This window comes from Gymnoscopelus braueri, assembly GCF_963280865.1.
Source record: "Gymnoscopelus braueri genome assembly, chromosome: 12".
NCBI classification, from domain to species: domain Eukaryota; kingdom Metazoa; phylum Chordata; class Actinopteri; order Myctophiformes; family Myctophidae; genus Gymnoscopelus; species Gymnoscopelus braueri.
This window is the reverse complement of record NC_137614.1, coordinates 45,643,446-45,662,015: the sequence shown is the minus strand read 5'-3', so window position 1 is coordinate 45,662,015 and position 18,570 is coordinate 45,643,446. Positions and strand designations below refer to the sequence as shown.

The 18,570-nt window shown below is 42.9% G+C and overlaps 2 protein-coding genes across 3 annotated transcripts in view; both read left to right on the top strand.

The window, feature by feature from the left end:
* The window catches only part of baz2a (bromodomain adjacent to zinc finger domain, 2A), a gene marked incomplete at its 5' end in the record, with an annotated part of 34,315 nt that extends 24,874 nt beyond the window's left edge, over nucleotides 1-9,441 (top strand). The window contains 4 exons of one of the 2 annotated variants that reach the window (XM_080443457.1): nucleotides 1,479-1,625; nucleotides 2,674-2,942; nucleotides 4,380-4,523; nucleotides 7,094-9,441. In XM_080443457.1, the coding sequence (XP_080299583.1) occupies nucleotides 1,479-1,625; nucleotides 2,674-2,942; nucleotides 4,380-4,523; nucleotides 7,094-7,253 (720 nt within the window). In that variant the 3' untranslated portion in view covers nucleotides 7,254-9,441. Of the gene's footprint in view, nucleotides 1-1,478; nucleotides 1,626-2,673; nucleotides 2,943-4,379; nucleotides 4,566-7,093 lie in introns of both variants that reach the window. The other variant, XM_080443456.1, reaches the window with a different exon arrangement.
* A 4,544-nt stretch (nucleotides 9,442-13,985) lies between these two features.
* LOC308096809 (aquaporin-4) lies at nucleotides 13,986-18,570 on the top strand. Its single transcript, XM_080444276.1, has 6 exons — nucleotides 13,986-14,116; nucleotides 14,724-14,915; nucleotides 15,625-15,786; nucleotides 16,593-16,760; nucleotides 17,668-17,748; nucleotides 18,273-18,570. The coding sequence occupies exons 1-6, from the start codon at nucleotides 14,102-14,104 to the stop codon at nucleotides 18,486-18,488; spliced, it is 834 nt and encodes a 277-aa protein (XP_080300402.1). The 5' UTR covers nucleotides 13,986-14,101; the 3' UTR covers nucleotides 18,489-18,570.

Below are 18,570 nucleotides of genomic sequence, written 5' to 3'. Positions count from 1 at the left end.
AAACATAATGATGATAATGCTGCCACTGTTGTGATTATAACCAAATTAAGTCTAGCCACCTGACCGAACTGAATGCTGACTGTGGCTGGTAATTTGTACTGAAAATATAGAAGATGAAACTGTACACTGCCAAAGAAGAAGTCTAGAACAAAGTTGCAGTCAAAAAAAGCCATTTTAATGACATACTTTCAAGTGGGAATATATGCAAAATTTCTTCCAATATCTCCCATCGCTGTTAGTAACAAAGACATTTCTTTGTTCATAAATAATAAGAATGTAACTGGTATAATCACAAGGTATAATCACAATAATACAGTTGAGGTTGTACTGTACCTTGAGATAATGGCTGTGTGCTGATCTATGGCAGTGGTTCTCAAACACGATCATGTCATGGACCCCCAAGTTAACATTTGGAAATAGTTTGTGCCAGGGCATTTCTGTCTACTTGTTCTGCGTCTCAGAGTTGGCTGTGGACAGTTCAGAAATCTGCCAAACAATGACATCAGTAGGCAGGTTTGGTCATTTCAAACAAGATTTCAAACTTCTTTTACAAATGTTCTTCTTTTTTTTACTTTGTATTGATGCAAGAACAATGGCTTCCGTTTCAGCATGCTAACTTTCCATTAGCTTGGAATTCCCTTCGATGATGTCACTGGTAGGCAGGGTTCTGAACTGTCACACCCTGAGATGCAGTGTGTGTTGACAGAAAAGAGTGCCTGTCTTATAATGAGCAATAGTGAGGACCAATTATATAAAGCACAGATTGAAAATGGGTGAAGTGCTCCTTTTTTAAGTGTTTCAACTGTTCTCCATTTTGCTGGGAACCTCCTGGAACCCCCTCAAGTACCACTAGAGGTCCCCAGACCCCACTTTGAGAACCAGTGATCTATGACACTTTGTAACTAGAGCTGACCCCAACAATTCGAAGCTTCGTTCAATGGCACAGGATTGAAACGTGGGGGGAAAAAATCAACTATTTGTGTTTTTAATAGATTTTTTCACAATTTTCCATTTTTTATCAAAATAGCCGACATACAAGCCCACAATGCGTTGCAGCACAACATGTTGAGAGCTTGTAGATCTGCTCCCCTCAAAGCCACGTGAAAGGTTTTTTTTCCTCCGCACCTCTTCTCTTCCAGAGAGCTAGGCTGGCCAACGCTATCTGCAGCCACAGTTAAAACCACACTAGGCTAAAATCAATAAGTTTTGAATTTCATCTTGAGAAATGTACTGCTAAACATAAGCACAATCCATAACCCTAAGGTAAGCGGGGAACATAGGAATGACCCTGTTTCTCTATATGGATATGCAATCAAACGCTCAAATTAAAATCGATTTTTGATCCCTTGTCAGCCCCAAAAAAAAAAGCTTTGAGGGTCAGCTCTATTGGTTACGCAGCACACCCACTAGCAGTATGACTGAGGTTTGGGGGGACAGGTTCTAACCATCAGCACCGTGTGGTTTCTCTGCATCTCCAGACCTGTCAGGTGTGCAGGAAGGGAGACAATGATGAGTACCTGTTGCTGTGCGACGGTTGCGACCGCGGCTGCCACATGTACTGCCTGAAGCCCAAGGTCACCCAGGTGCCCGAGGGGGACTGGTTCTGTCCCACATGCGTTGTCAAGGTCAGGACACAAAAATTATCCACCCACAATAGACAGCCAGCTTTAACTCATTGACTGCCAGAGTTAAAACATCATCTATCGTCCCCTTGCCAGCAAAAAAAAAAAGCGATTTTACTGTACCTTTGAAAAATCATGGAATATTCTCCGTGACCTCCTTCCTCACGGAGATTGGCTCATTACACTCACAAGGGTCCGGTAGAATCTGGGGGGGGGGGGGGGGGGATTGTCCGTCCGCGATCCTCCATTCCAGAGCTATGGTCGTTTGAATGTGGCTTGTATTTTTAAAAACAAGCAGAAAAACAACAGAAAGCAGAGAAAATTTTACTTTTATAAATCCTTTATCATGAAAGGTGTCTAGCTTTTTTTCTTTTCTTTCTGTGATCAAGTGATTTCTGGATGTACTCTTCTTCGCCACCCAAAAAAACAAATTCTCGTCAAATGTCGTCCATGGCAGTGAATGAGTTAACCCATTGAGGCGTGAGGTTCCGATTCTGCAAAATGTCTTCTAAATCCTAACAGTTTTCTGAAAAACGTATGTTTCCGTATCAGTGGTTTTCAAACTTTTTCATGTCAAGGACCCCCAACATGATATGAATTTGGCCGCGGACCCCCATCCCAAAATATGTTGTTCCAGGGGACCCCCCAGAAGCAAGGATTTGAGTTAAAAATGTTCGCTTTAAAAGAATATAAATATATTAATTTGCACACATTTTCTCGATTTAAAAAAAATAGCAGATCTACAAGCTCATAGCGCGGCACTCGGTGCCGCGCTATGAGCTTGTATATCTGCTATTTTTGAATAGCCAAAGTGTAAAATAAAGATTTTTTTAGCTCAAATCAAAAAGTGACACAGATGCGTCCCAGGTCTTAATGGGTTAAGCGCCCATCTCCAATCACAGCACGCAGGCTCAGATTAGTGGCATTTAGCAATAAGTCCTTTTCAGACCTCGCTTTCTCCCTGGAAAATTTCCCCTCTGTTTGCAATTTCTCCCAATCCGTTTGACCTCCGGCTCCAACCTGTCATTTTGCTCTGCCCGTTTTTTTAAAGGAGGAAGGCGATTCGCCACGCAGCTCCTCCAAAAAGAGGAACCGGGTGAAGAAGAGGAGATACGAGGACGAAAGCTCCGAGGAAGACGCGACGCCCCGCCGCACAGCCGGCATGGCCACCAGGCACAAAGACGCCCCGCCGCCGCCGTCCTCCTCGTCGTCGTCCTCCCGCTATTCCGGGGAGGCCGCCGGAGGCTCGGGGACGGGGCACTCGCCGGCCAAACGGCGCCGCATGACCACCCGCAACCAGCCCGACCTCACCTACTGCGAGTGAGTGCTGTTTGACGTGTTTGGAATGACGCTCTGCCTTTTTTTAGACCTGTTTCATCTGAGCACTCTCGTTAAAGGGATTCTAGGTAACTTTAAGCCTAGATTTAAAGAGGTGGTGCCATGGTTTAGCATTTTTTCTGTTTTTTTTCATGTGTCTATGAGGTTGATAGAACTTCATTAAGCCCCCTGGTGGTGTTTTTATGGTGTTTTATGACTTCTCTGACTATTTTGAGTTTCTACCTGGAGGCTGAAACCTTGAGGGTCAAACGTGCCAATAGAGAAACAGCCCTTTAGTGACATAGTAAAAACATACCCTCCCCCTCATTATCATAACACAACAGGTGTGAGGAGGAGGAGGGACTAGGACAGGTGGGTGGTGCTAAGGTGGTGGAGGAGGTGCTAAGGTGAGAACCATGTATACTTAATGAACTGGAGGCGTGTCCACATAAAAACCTAATTTTAACAATTTCTGTACACTTTTTTGAAAAAAATCTTCCTCCTAGTATAACCATAATACCTGATGATTAAGTTTTAGGGGGGGGGGGAAACACTGAAAATCACGGCACCCCGTCTTTAAAAATATTTATATATATATATATTTTGCATTTTTTTCCCTCTATCAGCCACTATATAATGATGCTGGGGTGTTTTCCTGCATTGAAACGCAGTCCTCTTTCTGAAATCCGTATTTTCCCTACTATTTATGTTTTGACATCCGGGTATCCAGCTCTGTCCGGGACGTAAATGAACCCACGCACGTGCGCGTCCGTGTCCGTGTGAACTGTCCTATCGGCGTCCTCGGCTCAATGTTCTGTGATTGACAGCGAAGGTTGGCCAATCAGGTGGCGAGTTCAAGTGAAACCGAATGGACAACAGTTTTTTTTTCTTTTCTTGATCTCTGAAGTTGCCTAGAATGAAGTGCCAGAGGTTTTTTAAAACAGGGTACATCCAGTGCCAGCGTTCTTACGGTTTACGCTGATCTGTTAAGAGCTGTAGAAGCCAAGGAGTACAGGGCCAAGTATAGAGCCTTGTGGGATACCAGTCAACGACGCGTATATATAGGGTTTAAGTGGTTAATATTGTCTTGTAGGCTGAATACATTAACTATGATCAACCAGCCTAGCATTATTAGGTTAAGGAGACGGAAGCTCATTTCTCTCTAAGGTTTTTTGTTTACTCTCCCCATAAAACATTACATTATCGCTAGCTAGCTAAGATGACCAACAGCTGACCAACAAAACAAGGCTTTTGGTATCCAGGAAACGAGTTATTATCCAGGAAACATTATTGACGTAATTTGAAACCGTCTCTAGTCTCTACAGCAAATACTTCTCCGGCTGCCCCTGTGTTAGATGTTTTTTGTGAGCCAACGTTTGTTGCAACGTTCAGGCTGTGATGGACTGATGGTGTGGTGTTTTTTTTTAATGCGCTTTCCAGGATCATCCTGATGGAGATGGAGGCTCACGCAGACGCCTGGCCCTTCCTGGAACCCGTCAACCCGCGGATGGTGCCAGGGTACCGCAAGATCGTCAAGAACCCCATGGACTTCCTCACCATGAGAGAGAGGCTGCTGCAGGGCGGGTACGACCACCTCGCCCCCGTGTTCTCTCAAAGGTCATTACTGTAGGTTATACAACAGGTAGTTTCCGACCAAGCAATCTGATTGGTCGGAAATAGGCTCTCCAGCCGTGCTCAAATGAGCATGACGGCACACCTAGCCATTCTCAAATAAAAGATTTGAGCATGGCTTAATCAATATATAGCTATCACTCTGCCACTGATTAGAATAGACAACTGTTCAGCCTTGACAAATCCTCAGTGGGTTTGACTGTGTACTAGAAGCTCCTCCCACTCTGAATTCCTCATCAGCTGTGCTGGTGACAGTGTGTCTCTGTGAAACAGTGCTAGGCGAGCGCTACTAGTTCATAAATGCATGTGAAGTTCACAGACATATAGTGGCAAAATGTGTCAATTAAAAACATATTTTGTTTGTTACAAGTTGTCTGAGTCAATATATGTGGTATTGACTCACTTTGGGACTTGACTTGGCTCTGGCTTAGCCTAGAGCCAAGTCAATGGCTCTGGGCCGGCTGAGTAAACCGGTACTGGGCCACTGGCTATTGTGTCATTCAGGCCCATGGATTTCCAGGGAATCCGAGATGACACAATAACAAAAAAAGTTTGTTATTGTGAGAGCGAATTGCCCCCCAATATGAATCTATTGTGATTGTATGTTTTATTTTGTTAACCTTTTGTATGTTTGCAATATTACACTCGAGGGTGTGTTTTACAATCATTATTAGCACTAGGGCATTCACAGAATAGTCGAATATTCGAATATTCGAATATCAAACCGACTATTCGACTATCAAACCACTATTCGACTATTCGAAAAAAAAAAAAAAAAAAAAAAAACTTTTTTTTTTTTTTTTTTCAGATTTTCTTTTTTTTAGTGGCTTTTCTAGATCAGACACACAGCTGTGAGCTCTGGTGTGACGTCAATCTCACTTGCTATAGAGTGTTTGTTAAGGAGTCTCTCCATGTCTCTCCAGCTCTTTATTAAACAGAAAATGCATTTTCAGTGCTCTCTCCTGATTGGCTTAAATTGTGTCACCTACCTGAAAATGTACTATATTCTGTTTACTAAAGAGCTGGAGAGACCCCTGTGACCGAGCAAACGCTCTGTAGCAATGATTACTATCACAATATAGTACTTTAACCTTTTAACTCTCTCAGTGCCACGCCCCGAGATATCCCGAGTTTTTCCCGAGTACCCTCCGTGCCAGCACGAGAAATCCCGAGTTTTTACTTTTGACTGTGGTCGCGCTATTCTGTTTATTTTTCATGATCACTTTCGCTTCCTGACTCCTTCAGACTCATTGGGTTCCGGTTTCATGACGCAGATTCCGTTTCCGGTTCTTATTTTTTTCCCGCGGTCATTTTTGGCCAGAATAGGGAAAGTCACGTTTTTTCACACGGTATAAAAAACGAACGGAGGAGTCCACGTCTACTCTCTTTGGTCTGGGTGACGATCAGTCATCGTAGTCGTGTATCACATCGTAATTTATCCCGATCAACGATTGTCGAACATGTCAACATCCGGTTACATCCGGATGTGACGTGAGCCTGTTTGGGAGGGGGCGAGTGAGCCAGCGAGGTCATCAATGTGTCGATTTGTTGCTCTCTACTGGTAGAACTGTATTATGGGTTTAAAAACCCAATCAGATTATTTATTTGAATGAAAAATTACAAAAATAAAAAAAAAAAAAAAACGCAAATTTCTGGCACTGGGGGAGTACTTTATGAAAATATTCTTGGCACTGAGAGAGTTAATAAAAATAAATATCACTTACCCTACCTAACCACATGAACCCTAGTGTTCCTATTCTGGGGTGAACATACCTGAAAATACCTGCCCACCCACCGGAGTCGAGGGGTTTGAATCCACCGGTTATATGGCTTTGTTGAGCGTCTATATGAACACAATTGGCCCGTGTTCAGGGGAGGGAAGCCGGGGAGGGGGGGAGACATGTGTCATTGCACATACTCCTACGGGCTGGGGCGGCACCTGTCAGCGGGGAGTGTTGGGCAGGAGGAGTAGGACGGGAGGCTCTACGTCCTCCCGGTGGAGGCTCCTCACTGGCAGGTGAGCCAGAAGGATACAACGGCACCGTGAAGTGCGTGTGTGTGGGAAGAATTTAACCCATTAAGACCTGAGGCGATTATTAAAAACTGTTTTCTAAATAGTTTTTTTTTTTTTATCCAAAAAAAAATAATCAAGATTTTTCAAAAATAGCAGATCTACATTTTTTTTTTAATCCAAAAAAATAAAATCAAGATTTTTCAAAAATAGCAGATCTACAAGCTCATAGCGCGGCACTCGGTGCCGCGCTATGAGCTTGTATATCTGCTATTTTTGAAAAATCTTGATTTTTTTTTTTTATCCAAAAAAATAAAATCAAGATTTTTCAAAAATAGCAGATCTACAAGCTCAAAGCGCGGCACTCGGTGCCGCGCTATGAGCTTGTAGATCTGCTATTTTTTGAATAGCCAAAGAAATCTAAAGTTCCAGGTCTTAATGGGTTAACCGGCATAATGAGTAAACAAAATAAAAGTGGTTTTGAACGGAGGTTGTCATTCTCTCTCCACAGTTACTGCAGCTGTGAGGAGTTTGCGGCCGACGCCCAGCTGGTGTTCAACAACTGCGAGCTCTTCAACGAGGACACGTCCGAGGTGGGGATGGCCGGTCACAACATGAGGCGTTTCTTCCAAAGCCGCTGGGCGGAGTTCTACGAGAACAAGGACAAATAAATAGGCCCCTAATTTAATGCTTGTCGCGCTGGGCCGAGAGCGGCCGAGAATAGCGGGACCCACAAAGCTCGTGAACGCGTCGCGGTCTGCTACTCTCGGTGGACGAAGTATGAATCGGACCTATAGGAGTCCAGGAGCGCTCCTCCCCCCCCCCCCCCCCGGTCGGGGTGGGGCTTCCTCAGACTGTTGTCTGGCTCCTCTTCCCCCGTTACTACTAAGACTGTCTGGAAGACGCGTCCAGCCACCCTGTATTCTTAACATGTATAGGTATATATGTATAGATTTGATTATTTGTCTGTTTTTATCGTTTCCACTGTTGGCCTCAGCTTTTTTTTAAGGCCCCCGAACACGTTGTTGGCTTGAACTTTTTTCTTCTGCCCCCACATTCCCTCGACTAGTGGAGAGGGGGGGGGGGATAACCTCCGGTCTTTTCCCCTCTTCACTTCATTCTCTCGTTCTCTCACCTGTAAGGAATCCTCCTCCTGTCATAGAGCATCATATCATAAGCAGGGTCCCGCCGTGAGGGGGCTCCGGGGTCTCTCAAGACTGACTGTCGGGTCAGAGGACTGTTTTCTGGACCTGCTTGGAAGAAACCCCCCCTCCCTCCACCAACACAAGTGGAGAAGAAACCTCTTTAAGGCTCGGGCCCCTTTCTCTTACCTGTTCAATGGAGATGTAATGTAACGTGGTCTTATGCCTAGAAGTAATTTTTTGCTCCAATATATTTTTTATTATATATTCTATATATATATAAAGATTACCATAGCTGGGATTATTTAATAGCAATAGCTTGTAGTGAATGTGTACAGACCTACCTAATAGAAGATGTTCTAGACGATTTATGAAAAAGGCCAGTTTAAACGGGGAAAAAAATGAGCGTGTTTTCTTCTTGGATTGTCACAAGTAGGCATTGTATAACCTCCACTTAAACTCTTACACACTCACACACACACACACACGGTCACATGATCCCACACACACACACCCTTCCTCTGCTGCTGTGTGAAGGACACTGGTTTCTATAACTCACTGGTTCTCAACCAGTGGGCCTGTGGGAGGCCTACTGGTTGGCCTCCACATAATTGGCTAAGAATTATTATTAAAAAGTGATATACCAATAAATAAGAACTTAAAGGTTTTCAAGTGGGCCCTGATGCAGGAAAGGTTGAGAACCACTGCTATAACTGGAGGATTTTGTGTTTTGTCTATGAAACTAGTCTGGGGTTTTTGTACTCTTCGGCTGTACCCTTCGTTGGATCACATGAGCAAACAAAAGCCGGTAGTTTTTAGCTTCAGCGTACGATCGGTGGACGTGCGTCGCGGGCCACATTGATTGGACTGAAACAATGTGAGCACCATTTTTATCTCCTATTGATGTATTAGTTTGTTTTAATCTCTCACTGTACTTTTGCTATTTACACTATAATGTGTACTAAACAAAAATTAGGCAAAAAATCTCCTGACAAATTCACTGCTGATAAAAGGAGCATCAAGACGCTGCTTTCAGTTGACTTAAAACAAAATACGAATAGGTCCAGTAATGAAACTACTTCTACATAATGAATATTTCCAGTTTGTAACGGGTCTGATGGGGCGGAAAGCACTGAAAGGCGGTCACGTGGAAGATGATAGTCCTGTTTGATGTACCAGATTGAAGGCCAGACATTGCAAATGGCCCTTTAGACTGAAGTCCACAACTCAAAAATTCTGCCCGTTTCATTCCGTTTTACATTCCTCTTTTTTTTGTGTGTTTTTAGCTTTTTTTTGTTTTCCATCTGTACAAGGGCCAATGTACACGTTGTACGGGACAGTTGGTGTGTCAATGAAGGCGACAGGATGACTCCGCAACCTGGATTTTTATTTAAGCTAGTTTCTTACACTGAAAAGCAAATCGGTTGGTAGGAAATACACTTTGATGTTCCTTGCTACACTGAAGGGACAGCTCTGTTTTTCAAAAAAAAGAAAAGAAAAATACATTAAAATAAAAACCAAATGTGGTGTTAAGTGATTTTTAACAATGTACAGTTTTTGTGACTTTAAATTTGTTCCTTTCTATATATATTTTTAGGACCAATTTATCATTTTTAAGAGGAGGTATTACAAGACTATGTTGTATCAAGGTGATGTTAACATGTGAGCATCTGTAGAATGTACTGTGAGTTGAATAAAAACCACATCTAGTAGAGAGGATCCGTTGTCCACGGCCCCTTTTTCCTACCCGTTTTCCAGTGTGATGCATCACTGCATTCATAGTTAAACCACTTAAACCAGGGGTCTTCAACGTTTTTCAGGCCAAGGACCCTTAGCTGAGAGAGAGAGATGAAGCAGGGACCACCCCACTACATGTTGTATAAATTGTGTTGCAGATTAAACTTTTTCATAGATGGCTTCATAGACTTGTGTAGCATTGTGTTGGATTCATGTTAATGGACGTGTATTCTCTGACAGTTAACCACGTAAACCCTCAATACTTAGAAGAAATGTGTACTTGGTCTGCTCTCCCCCCCAATACAATGAAAAAGTTCACAATGCACACATTCGCTGATGAATGTGTGCCTATCATGACATGCCCAGAATAGGGACACCAGGGTTCTTGTGGTTAAGGACTAGACCTGCACATCGAGCTGTGGTTTAGACATCTTTATTTAAATAAAAACGAGTGACATCATGTAGCAGGCAGCGAGTGTATGGCAGGACTGAACGGGTGTTTTTTTTTTTTATTGACTTGGCAAAGATCCAACATGGATCGAAATGTCAGACTTTTTGTTAAACTCAGTTGAAAAGTAATATGTGTTTGTTTTGAATATAATTTAAATGTGTTTATGTAAGAAACTAATGTTCCCCTGGGGGAGTGAAATAGGACAGAATAACTAAGTTTTTAATGTTGCGTGTGTGTGTGTGGATTTACCATACACAACTATTGCTTCGTGTGTGGGTCCTATCCTTAACCACATTAATGGTCCCTATTTTGGGCATATTTTACATTTCTTTCAAATAAATAAAATAGCTGTTAGCTCGTAGATTGCAGATTTTTTAAAGTTGTTAAACTATCTTATGCTTTTAATAATGCACTCAGTGATGATGTGCGTATAGTTAGCCTTTCAACATATCCCTCCATATAACTATAGTCGGAACCCAGATGGGTTGACTTGAATGGTTGGTGAAGTTGACTTAAAAAGCTCTTAAATTGTCACTTCACTGTCATATGGGGACCCCCCCCCCCCAAAAAAAAATCATCATGTGGGGACCCCCCTTGGGGTCCCGACCCACAGGTTGAGAACCACTGTCTTAGATGTACGACACGAGGTAAGTTGACAACACACCGCAAAGTGTCTCACAAGAGCCCTGACCCAAGAAGGAAATGCAGTGTCTTGTCACTGCCCTGTCTGAAGCACATGCTCCTGGGAAGGCCGTGCTATCACAACCAGCTGCTCCACGCTGACATGGACTCAAAAGTCACTCTTTTACAGTAGCCACTCTAAAACGGCTGCAGTGTGTAAGGGACAATTACTTACTGTATTACTATACTGTATGTCAGTGGTGGGAAATGTATTCAAATGTTTTACTTAAGTAAAAGTATCACAATGCTGCAATATAGAAATACTCTGTTACAAGCAAAAGTCCGGAATTCAAAATTTACTTGAGTAAAAGTGCAAAAGTATTGGTATCAAAATGTACTTAACGTACCGAAAGTAGAAAGTATGATATTTGCCTCTGAGATGTAGTGGAGTAGAAGTAAAAGTATAGGAAATTGGAAATGCTCCAGTAAAGTAAAAAAAAATACCTCAAAACTGAGTAAATGTACTTAGTTACTTTACACCGCCGCTGTATGTTAATGATCAACAAATCTGCATAGCAATGCCTTCTTTTACTTTCACAGATGAATTCTCTCTCTCTCTCTCTCTCTCTCTCTCTCTCTCTCTCTCTCTCTCTCTCTCTCTCCCCCTCTCTCTCCCTATCTCTCTCTCTCTCTCTCTCTCTCTCTCTCTCTCTCTCTCTCTCTCTCTCTCTCTCTCAAATCCCTTAGCTGGCACTTTGTGAGGAGTTTTAGTGGCACTCGGTGAGAGAGAGAGGGATAGAGAGAGAGTGAGAGAGAGTGTGTGTGTGTGTGTGTGTGTGTGTGTGTGTGTGTGTGTGTGTGCGTGTGCGTGTGCGCGTGTGCGGCTATATTGTGTCAGTGTCAGCATTCTGTGTGGAGGGGGCTGAAAACTCCCCACGCCAGCGGGTTCCACTCTGTGCCCCCCCAACCATCCTGCCCCACAACAGGGGGGGCTTAGCTCCACAAAAGCGGGGATAACGGAGCCTGTGGATGGGGGTAATCCACACCATAATGGGGCGCGCTAACACTCCGCCCAACCAGTTCATTCTGGACCCTAGTCTGCCACGCTGATGAGGGCCCCTGACGCCAAGAAGGTCAGGAGACCCTCGTTTGGACATTGTCCCCCCCTACCTTACCTGTCCCCCCAAACCTTTCTGCATCACCTACCTACACAGCATTGGTTCTCAAAGTGGGGTCCGGGGGTCCTTGGGGGTGTTCCAGGGGGTCCCCAGCAAAATGTGGTAATATAGCATCACAATCATTTTAACCACTTTTACCTTTTATACTTTGGCTATTGAAAAATTGCAGATATACAAGCTCATAGTGCGGCACCGAGTGTCGCACTATGAGCTTGTAGATCTGCAATTTTTTTAAACATTTGTGCAAACCTTTGAATATATATATATTTAAAGCGAACATTTGTAACACAAATCTTTGCTTCTGGGGGTCCCTGGAACATTATAATTTGAGATGGAGGTCCGCGGCCAAATACATACATACATAAATACATACATACAGGCTGCAGTGTACATCCATCTCAGCATCACCCATTTCCAAGGCAAATTAAAACTGTTCGATATAATCATTGCATTACACAGCATTAGCTGTATTCTATTGCCGTTCATCGCATCACACCTTTTAACCACTACGTTTATACTTAGTTGACAGGCGTCCCCCAGGGCGATATACTATATCTTTGCTTCTGGGGGTCCCTGGAACACAATATTTTGAGATGGGGGTCTGCGGCCAAATACATATAATTTTGGGGGTCCTTGACATGAAAAAGTTTGAGCACCACAAACATAGGTTTTTCAGAATACTGTTGAGATTTCGAAGACAATTTGTAGAATCGGCTTCAGGTCTTAATGGGTTAAACAGAGGAATTCCCAACTGCCCGTCGTCGTTTTCATGAAGAGTAATGTTTGTTTGGCATCAAAGAGGATGTGGAAAGCATCCACAGATGCAGCGGCACAATAGCTGCTATGGCAACAGCATCATGAAAGTGGCTGCTGTCCCCATGGTGATCATCACAAGTAGTCGGGGGGGATGATGAGATTTTATTTTTCGATAAACGGGCAGGATGGAGATTTCGATCGTGTCCAGATGATACAATAATGACGCCGTTTATTTCAAGTTCCAATTTTAAGCATTTAGTTGTAGCCACTCCAGAGTAATCACCTTTGACCTTTAACCTCTGTCATCACTGCTTTACTGCCGTAACGATCTACGACAATCTATCTCATCTCAGTAGTGTCATGTCAGATGATATTGTTTGATCTGTTATAAATTGGTATATTAGTCTATGTTGATCTCATAACTTCTGTGATCAGAGAGATAATTTCGGTAGAGAATTGCTATTTTTTAGGTTTCTGATAATCCGTCTTGTTGTTCTGGTGCCACCCTCCCCCCTCAGTAATGGTCGCTTCCCTCTCCTAATTCATATGAAAATTAGGCTCAGGAAGTGTGTGAGGCAACAGGTGCTTAGGACTCCAAATTAGAGAGGACTGGCAGAGGAACAAAACAAGCGGGGAACCTTGCCATTAACCAATTAAACCCTATTCCTAAAAACGTTTAAAAACTTGTATTTGTATTTTTTTCTGAAAATAGTCTATCTACAAGCTCACAACGGTGCACTGTGAGATTGTAGATCGGCTATTTTCGGCAAAGAGATTTGGTGTAGAGGGCAAAAAGGAGGGTTCAATTGTTGGACAGGTTCAATTGTTGGACGGATGACAGCCAAGGTTTTCAGGACTAACGTTATCTTTATTCCCAATGAGACCACACACGGCTTACCATGCCTTGGTGTGATAATGTGGTAGCTAGATATGGCCACAAGGAAACAAAACGACATCAAAAGGCAGATCATGACAGAGACTCCGAGCTATAGGTGTGACTACACACCTGTTGTGCATCGGGGTTGATCGAGGCACGCAGGCTAAATCAGTCATCCCCACAAACATTCAGGGAGAGACAGAGCTCTATCATGACAGGTCTGTTATCTGCCTTTTCATGCTTTGTTTCCTTGTGGCTATCTACCAGACTACCTACCACATTATTACCTCAAGGCATGGCAAGCAGTGTGTGGTCACAAGGGAATAAAGATAACTTTTGTCCTAAAACCTTGGCTGTCATCTGTCCAACAAGTGATCCTGTTATAAGGCCATGTATAAGGGTCTATGAAAAAAGTATAATAACAAATAATAGTATAATAGTATATAGTAGATTAAGTGGTTAAGAAAGCTATTTGTGCAGGACAATACATCAACTTGCCTTGCTTGGTTTGGTACAGAATGATGAGTACAGTGAGAGAGTGAGAGACAGAGAGAGAGAGAGAGAGAGAGAGAAGAGACTGTTTGTCATTGAAGGACACTGCAGACACTCCTTCAGAACAGGTGATGAGCTGTGCAGCATAGAGACCCCCAGACCTTTAAATCCTGACCACACATACACACACGAAGGGAAGTAAAGACAGAGCCATCTGGATTCTGGACAGATTGACAGACAGAAGAAACAGCATCACTTGTTTGAAATGGCACTGCATGAGGTAAGCTTAGTTTACAACTTTGCATTTACCATAGAGTATTTTGTGTGATTTTCTCCTCATGAATGCTGAATGCACTTCAAAGGGTATGTTAGTAGGGCGCTGTTTTTCCTTTTTATTTGGCGATGGGTTCCCAGATTGGTATTTGACCTATCCGGAACTTAACTAGTGTTGACTAGAACATTAACATGTTCTTAGAAAGAACATGTTAATGTAAACCATAAGAGATAGCATTCATACAAATTTTCTCTAGCAAGACGACGTCATATTTTAAGGGGTAATAATGTGTCTTGAGGAAAAAAGTCTGAATTTTTGCATTGCTCTTGGCACATACTACATTTTTGCATTTAAAAACAATTGTGACAGAACCTTGAGGGTCAGTTGAAAGTGTAATTAGTTTCTTTATTTCTACTCACTAGATAAAACAGGGACTTTATTTGGACTGTACTTTATCAGCTATAAGTAAAAAAACTAATTCCAGTGTGCTAATAGAATAGCTGTGATGAGAATGATGTGCTGATATGGAAGCTGTAATTCATCCAAACGATAAATGACGACTAGTAAGATAAACATGGGCTTTCTGTGTCACCGTCCCCTTCCCTCTGAGGAGCTCCGTAGTCGGCAGTTCTGGCGCGCCATGCTTGCAGAACTGCTGGGCACCCTGGTGTTAGTGAGCACCGTCTTAGGGGCCTCTTTGCCAGGCCCCGAAGAGGCCCCTGTGGGACCCCTGTACCCGGCCCTGGCAGCAGGGGTGGTCATAGTCGCACTGTGCCACTGTTTTGGAGAGATCAGCGGGACGCAGGTGAGTCGTCATCATCACACCAGTTTTCTGTGACGTATTTTAGGACTGTGTTGGTCTGTGAGTTGTGTGGCTGTTTGAATTTGAATTTTGGAGTCTATGCTGTATATCGTTGCTGTCGGGCAGAAACCTTGTATATCCATATCTAAACTTTTTATAGTTTATTTTATTTTTTTACGCCTGCTACTTTGTTGTACAAGAGAGTGTTGCGCCAAAGTAGAGTTGTAAACATGTTAAAAAGTGAAAGTTCTGTGGGGTTTTATAAATATTTAACCGACGAAAAGTATTAACGAGCTTGTGACAACATAACGACTATGTTGGATCCATTGGAACGCATGTTCTTTATGCCTTTTCCTGAAACTAATTGTCTTGGACATATAATCAGTGGTGGAAAAAGTACTCAAATGTTTTACTTAAGTAAAAGTAGCAATACTGCAATGTAGAAGTACTCTGTTACAAGTAAAAGTCCGGAATTAAATTTTTACTTCAGTAAAAGTACAAAAGTATTGGTATCAAAACGTACTTAAAGTACCAAAAGTAAAATGACTAAAATGTTTGAAAATAGCAGATCTACAAGCTCACAACGCGTCGCATCGCGACGCGTTGTGAGCTTGTAGATCGGCTATTTTCAAATAGCCTAGGTATAAAATACACCACTGCATACAAGGTTTCCACCCGACAGCGACAATGTGTTTGTTTCCCCTGTGTCCAGGTGAACCCCGCTGTCACTCTGACCATGATGGCCACACGGAGAATAGACGTGCTGAGGGGCGTGGCCTATGTCAGCGCGCAGTGTCTGGGAGCCTGTCTGGGAGCCGGGGCCCTCTACCTGGCCCTGCCACTCAAAGCCTCTGCAGAGTACTTTGTTAACAAGGTTTTGATCTTCAAACTTCTGTGTCGTCACCTTTCTTGAGCCATTAAGACCTGAGGCCGAATCCGCAAATGCCTTCTAAATCAGTAGTTCTCACACTTTCGAGATTGTTCAAAAATGTTCAAAAATAGCAGATGTACAAGATCGCAGTGGGGCACGAAGTGTGACGCACTGTGAGCTTGTATATCTGCTATTTTTGAATAGCCAACGCAAACATGTAAAATGACAAATAATGCTTTCCCGGTTTTAATGGGTTAAAATAGCGGCATAGGTAATTTTTGGAGGAAAATCATATTTTTGCCTAAATCAGCTCTTCATGACACTGGCCACCTCTGGTAAAAAAATCGCCTATCCTTAGAGAAAAGATCGTGCTGTTCCCACCCCAGTATAGTATAATGGCCTATGTCAAGAGTGTGACCAAGGCCATTTTATGTTGCCTACGTCAAAGACAATGTGATATTTTGGAGCATATTTTGGGGAAGTCACATTGTCTTTGCCTAAGTCTGGAGTAAGGCAGTTACTGCACAAATAATTTGGCCTAAGTCAGGTTTACAATTGCCCAAGTCAAAATACAAATTGGCCGAAGTCATTTAATCCTCTTATGTTACACAACTGACAGTGCTATTTGTATGTCAATAGTCATATATTGTTATAAACGTTTTGGGTGAAATGATTAAGAAATATCATATAGTTTGTTTTGGTTCAGAAAATGACATAGGCCATTAATTTAAGAAGGTGACGGTGTGTTATTAAAAAAATATGTTGTTACAATTTTTGTGGAGAGTTGAAGAATCCGCCCTGACCTGCAGGTGCCTCTGGAGGTGAACGCAGCCCAGGCTCTGGGGATGGAGGTGTTGTGCACCTTCCAGCTGGTGTTCACTGTGTACGCAGTGGAGGACCAGAGACGGAGGGAGATCACATCAGACTCGGGGAGCCTGGCCATTGGATTCGCCCACACCACTGGAGTTCTGATGGCGGTAAGAGAAGCACGAATTCAACCGTCCATTGGTTTAGAGACAGTGAGGGGTCAAGCTCTTGAGGGTGGACAGCACTCCAGGATTGGACCTCAAAAGCTCTTGTTTAAGATTCATGAGACGGGGGTGTTTGACCTGAACTATAATCACTTGCTCTAAGTCTATGAATGGACTATTACAGTACATTTTGGCTCTGAAATTCTCAGTTTGGATTGCATTAACTTTCTGGGCATTAAAAAAAGTCTGTACATTAGTAAAAAAGAGAAAAGAAAAAGAGGGGCATTCCATTTTTTGCCAGCGCAAAAAAGAAATAAACAGGGTCTCCTGGGTCCCAGCATGCTACATACTTAAGTTGTGTAGTTAACTCTGGAGTGAGAAGCAAGTAATAGTATACTGTAAGTCCTCATGATAATGAACTGCTGCAGCAATCGGGTCAGTTTCAGTGACATGAACTGAGCCCAAACTACATGTAGACTAGTGATTCTGCATCGTTTAATTTCATGCATTAGGACACGACCCCCCATTTGATAGCAATTGTTATCTCTGGGATCCCAATGTACACTGTAAAATCCTCAGTGTACATTAAACTCTGAGAGTGGGCAAATCCATTCCATTTGTACACTCAGAGTTACAGACCTGTAAGGGTCCAAAATGGTTCCTAACTATCGATCATTTATCGGGGGACACCCTAATTACCCCATAGGACCCCTGCTGTGTGGTTTCCTTTGCCATCTGTGTGTGAATGGGTGAATGTAATGCACACTGTAAAGCGCTTTGGACAAAGGCGCTATATAATTGCACCATTTACCATTTAGGCACCCACACACCCCATCTCATAAAATCCTTGATCCTTGATGGCTCTGAAATTAGCCGACAAATGTTGAATGGTTGCATTATTATCGTTGTCCAGGCGAGATTCTCTGGGGGATGTATGAATCCTGCACGTGCTCTGGGTCCAGCCATCATCGTTGGCTTCTGGGAAAACCACTGGGTAAGAGCCTCTGACATCCATAAACTTCTGTGTTTTCCAAATGACCAAATGACCAAAGTATTAATACTGCAATGTAGAAGTACTCTGTAAAAAAGTAAAAGTCCGGAATTCAAAATTTACTTGAATAAAAGTACAAAAGTATTGGTATCAAAATGAACTTAAAGTACCAAAAGTAAAAGTACTAAAATGTTTGAAAATAGCAGATCTACAAGCTCACAACGTTGTGAGCTTATAGATCGGCTGTTTTCAAATAGCCTAGGTATAAAATAGGGCTAAAGTGGTTAATGTATGTTTTATAATGTAATAATTTATATCTGCAAAGTAACTAGCAACTAAAGTTTTCAAATAAGTAAATGTACTTAGTTACTTTACACCACTGCTTCTATCTAACTAAGACTTTTACTTTCAAGACAGGACTTTATACACAAAATCAGAATGTTTGTAAACAACACGTATATACAGTAGGTGTTATTTCCGGGTAGAATGTCTATAGATATTTACACAATTATCGCCCCGTACCGCAGGTGTTTTGGATCGGCCCGTTGATCGGCGCCATTCTGGCTGGAGTCTCCCACGAGTTCTTCTTTGCACCGGCGGCGTCTCGCCAGAAGCTGGTGGCCTGTCTGACCTGTAAGGACATCGAGATCGTGGAGACGGCCAGCGTGTCGCGCTCCTCACTCTCCACGGTCACCCAGAATGCCATGAGAGCCAAGCAGGCTAACAAACAGGAGAACAACTAAATACATACATGTGTTAGTGTGTATGTGTTATTAACACGCACATGTGGGTGCCTGCGGGTTCCTTCCCACCCCCCTCCACACA

What these genes read in the sequence shown, in the direction of transcription:
- LOC308096809 (XM_080444276.1), top strand. An exon ending in GAGAGATCAGCGGGACGCAG is followed by an intron (nt 14,916 to 15,624) that starts GTGAGTCGTCAT and finishes CCCTGTGTCCAG; the next exon opens with GTGAACCCCGCTGTCACTCT. An exon ending in CCACTGGAGTTCTGATGGCG is followed by an intron (nt 16,761 to 17,667) that starts GTAAGAGAAGCA and finishes ATCGTTGTCCAG; the next exon opens with GCGAGATTCTCTGGGGGATG.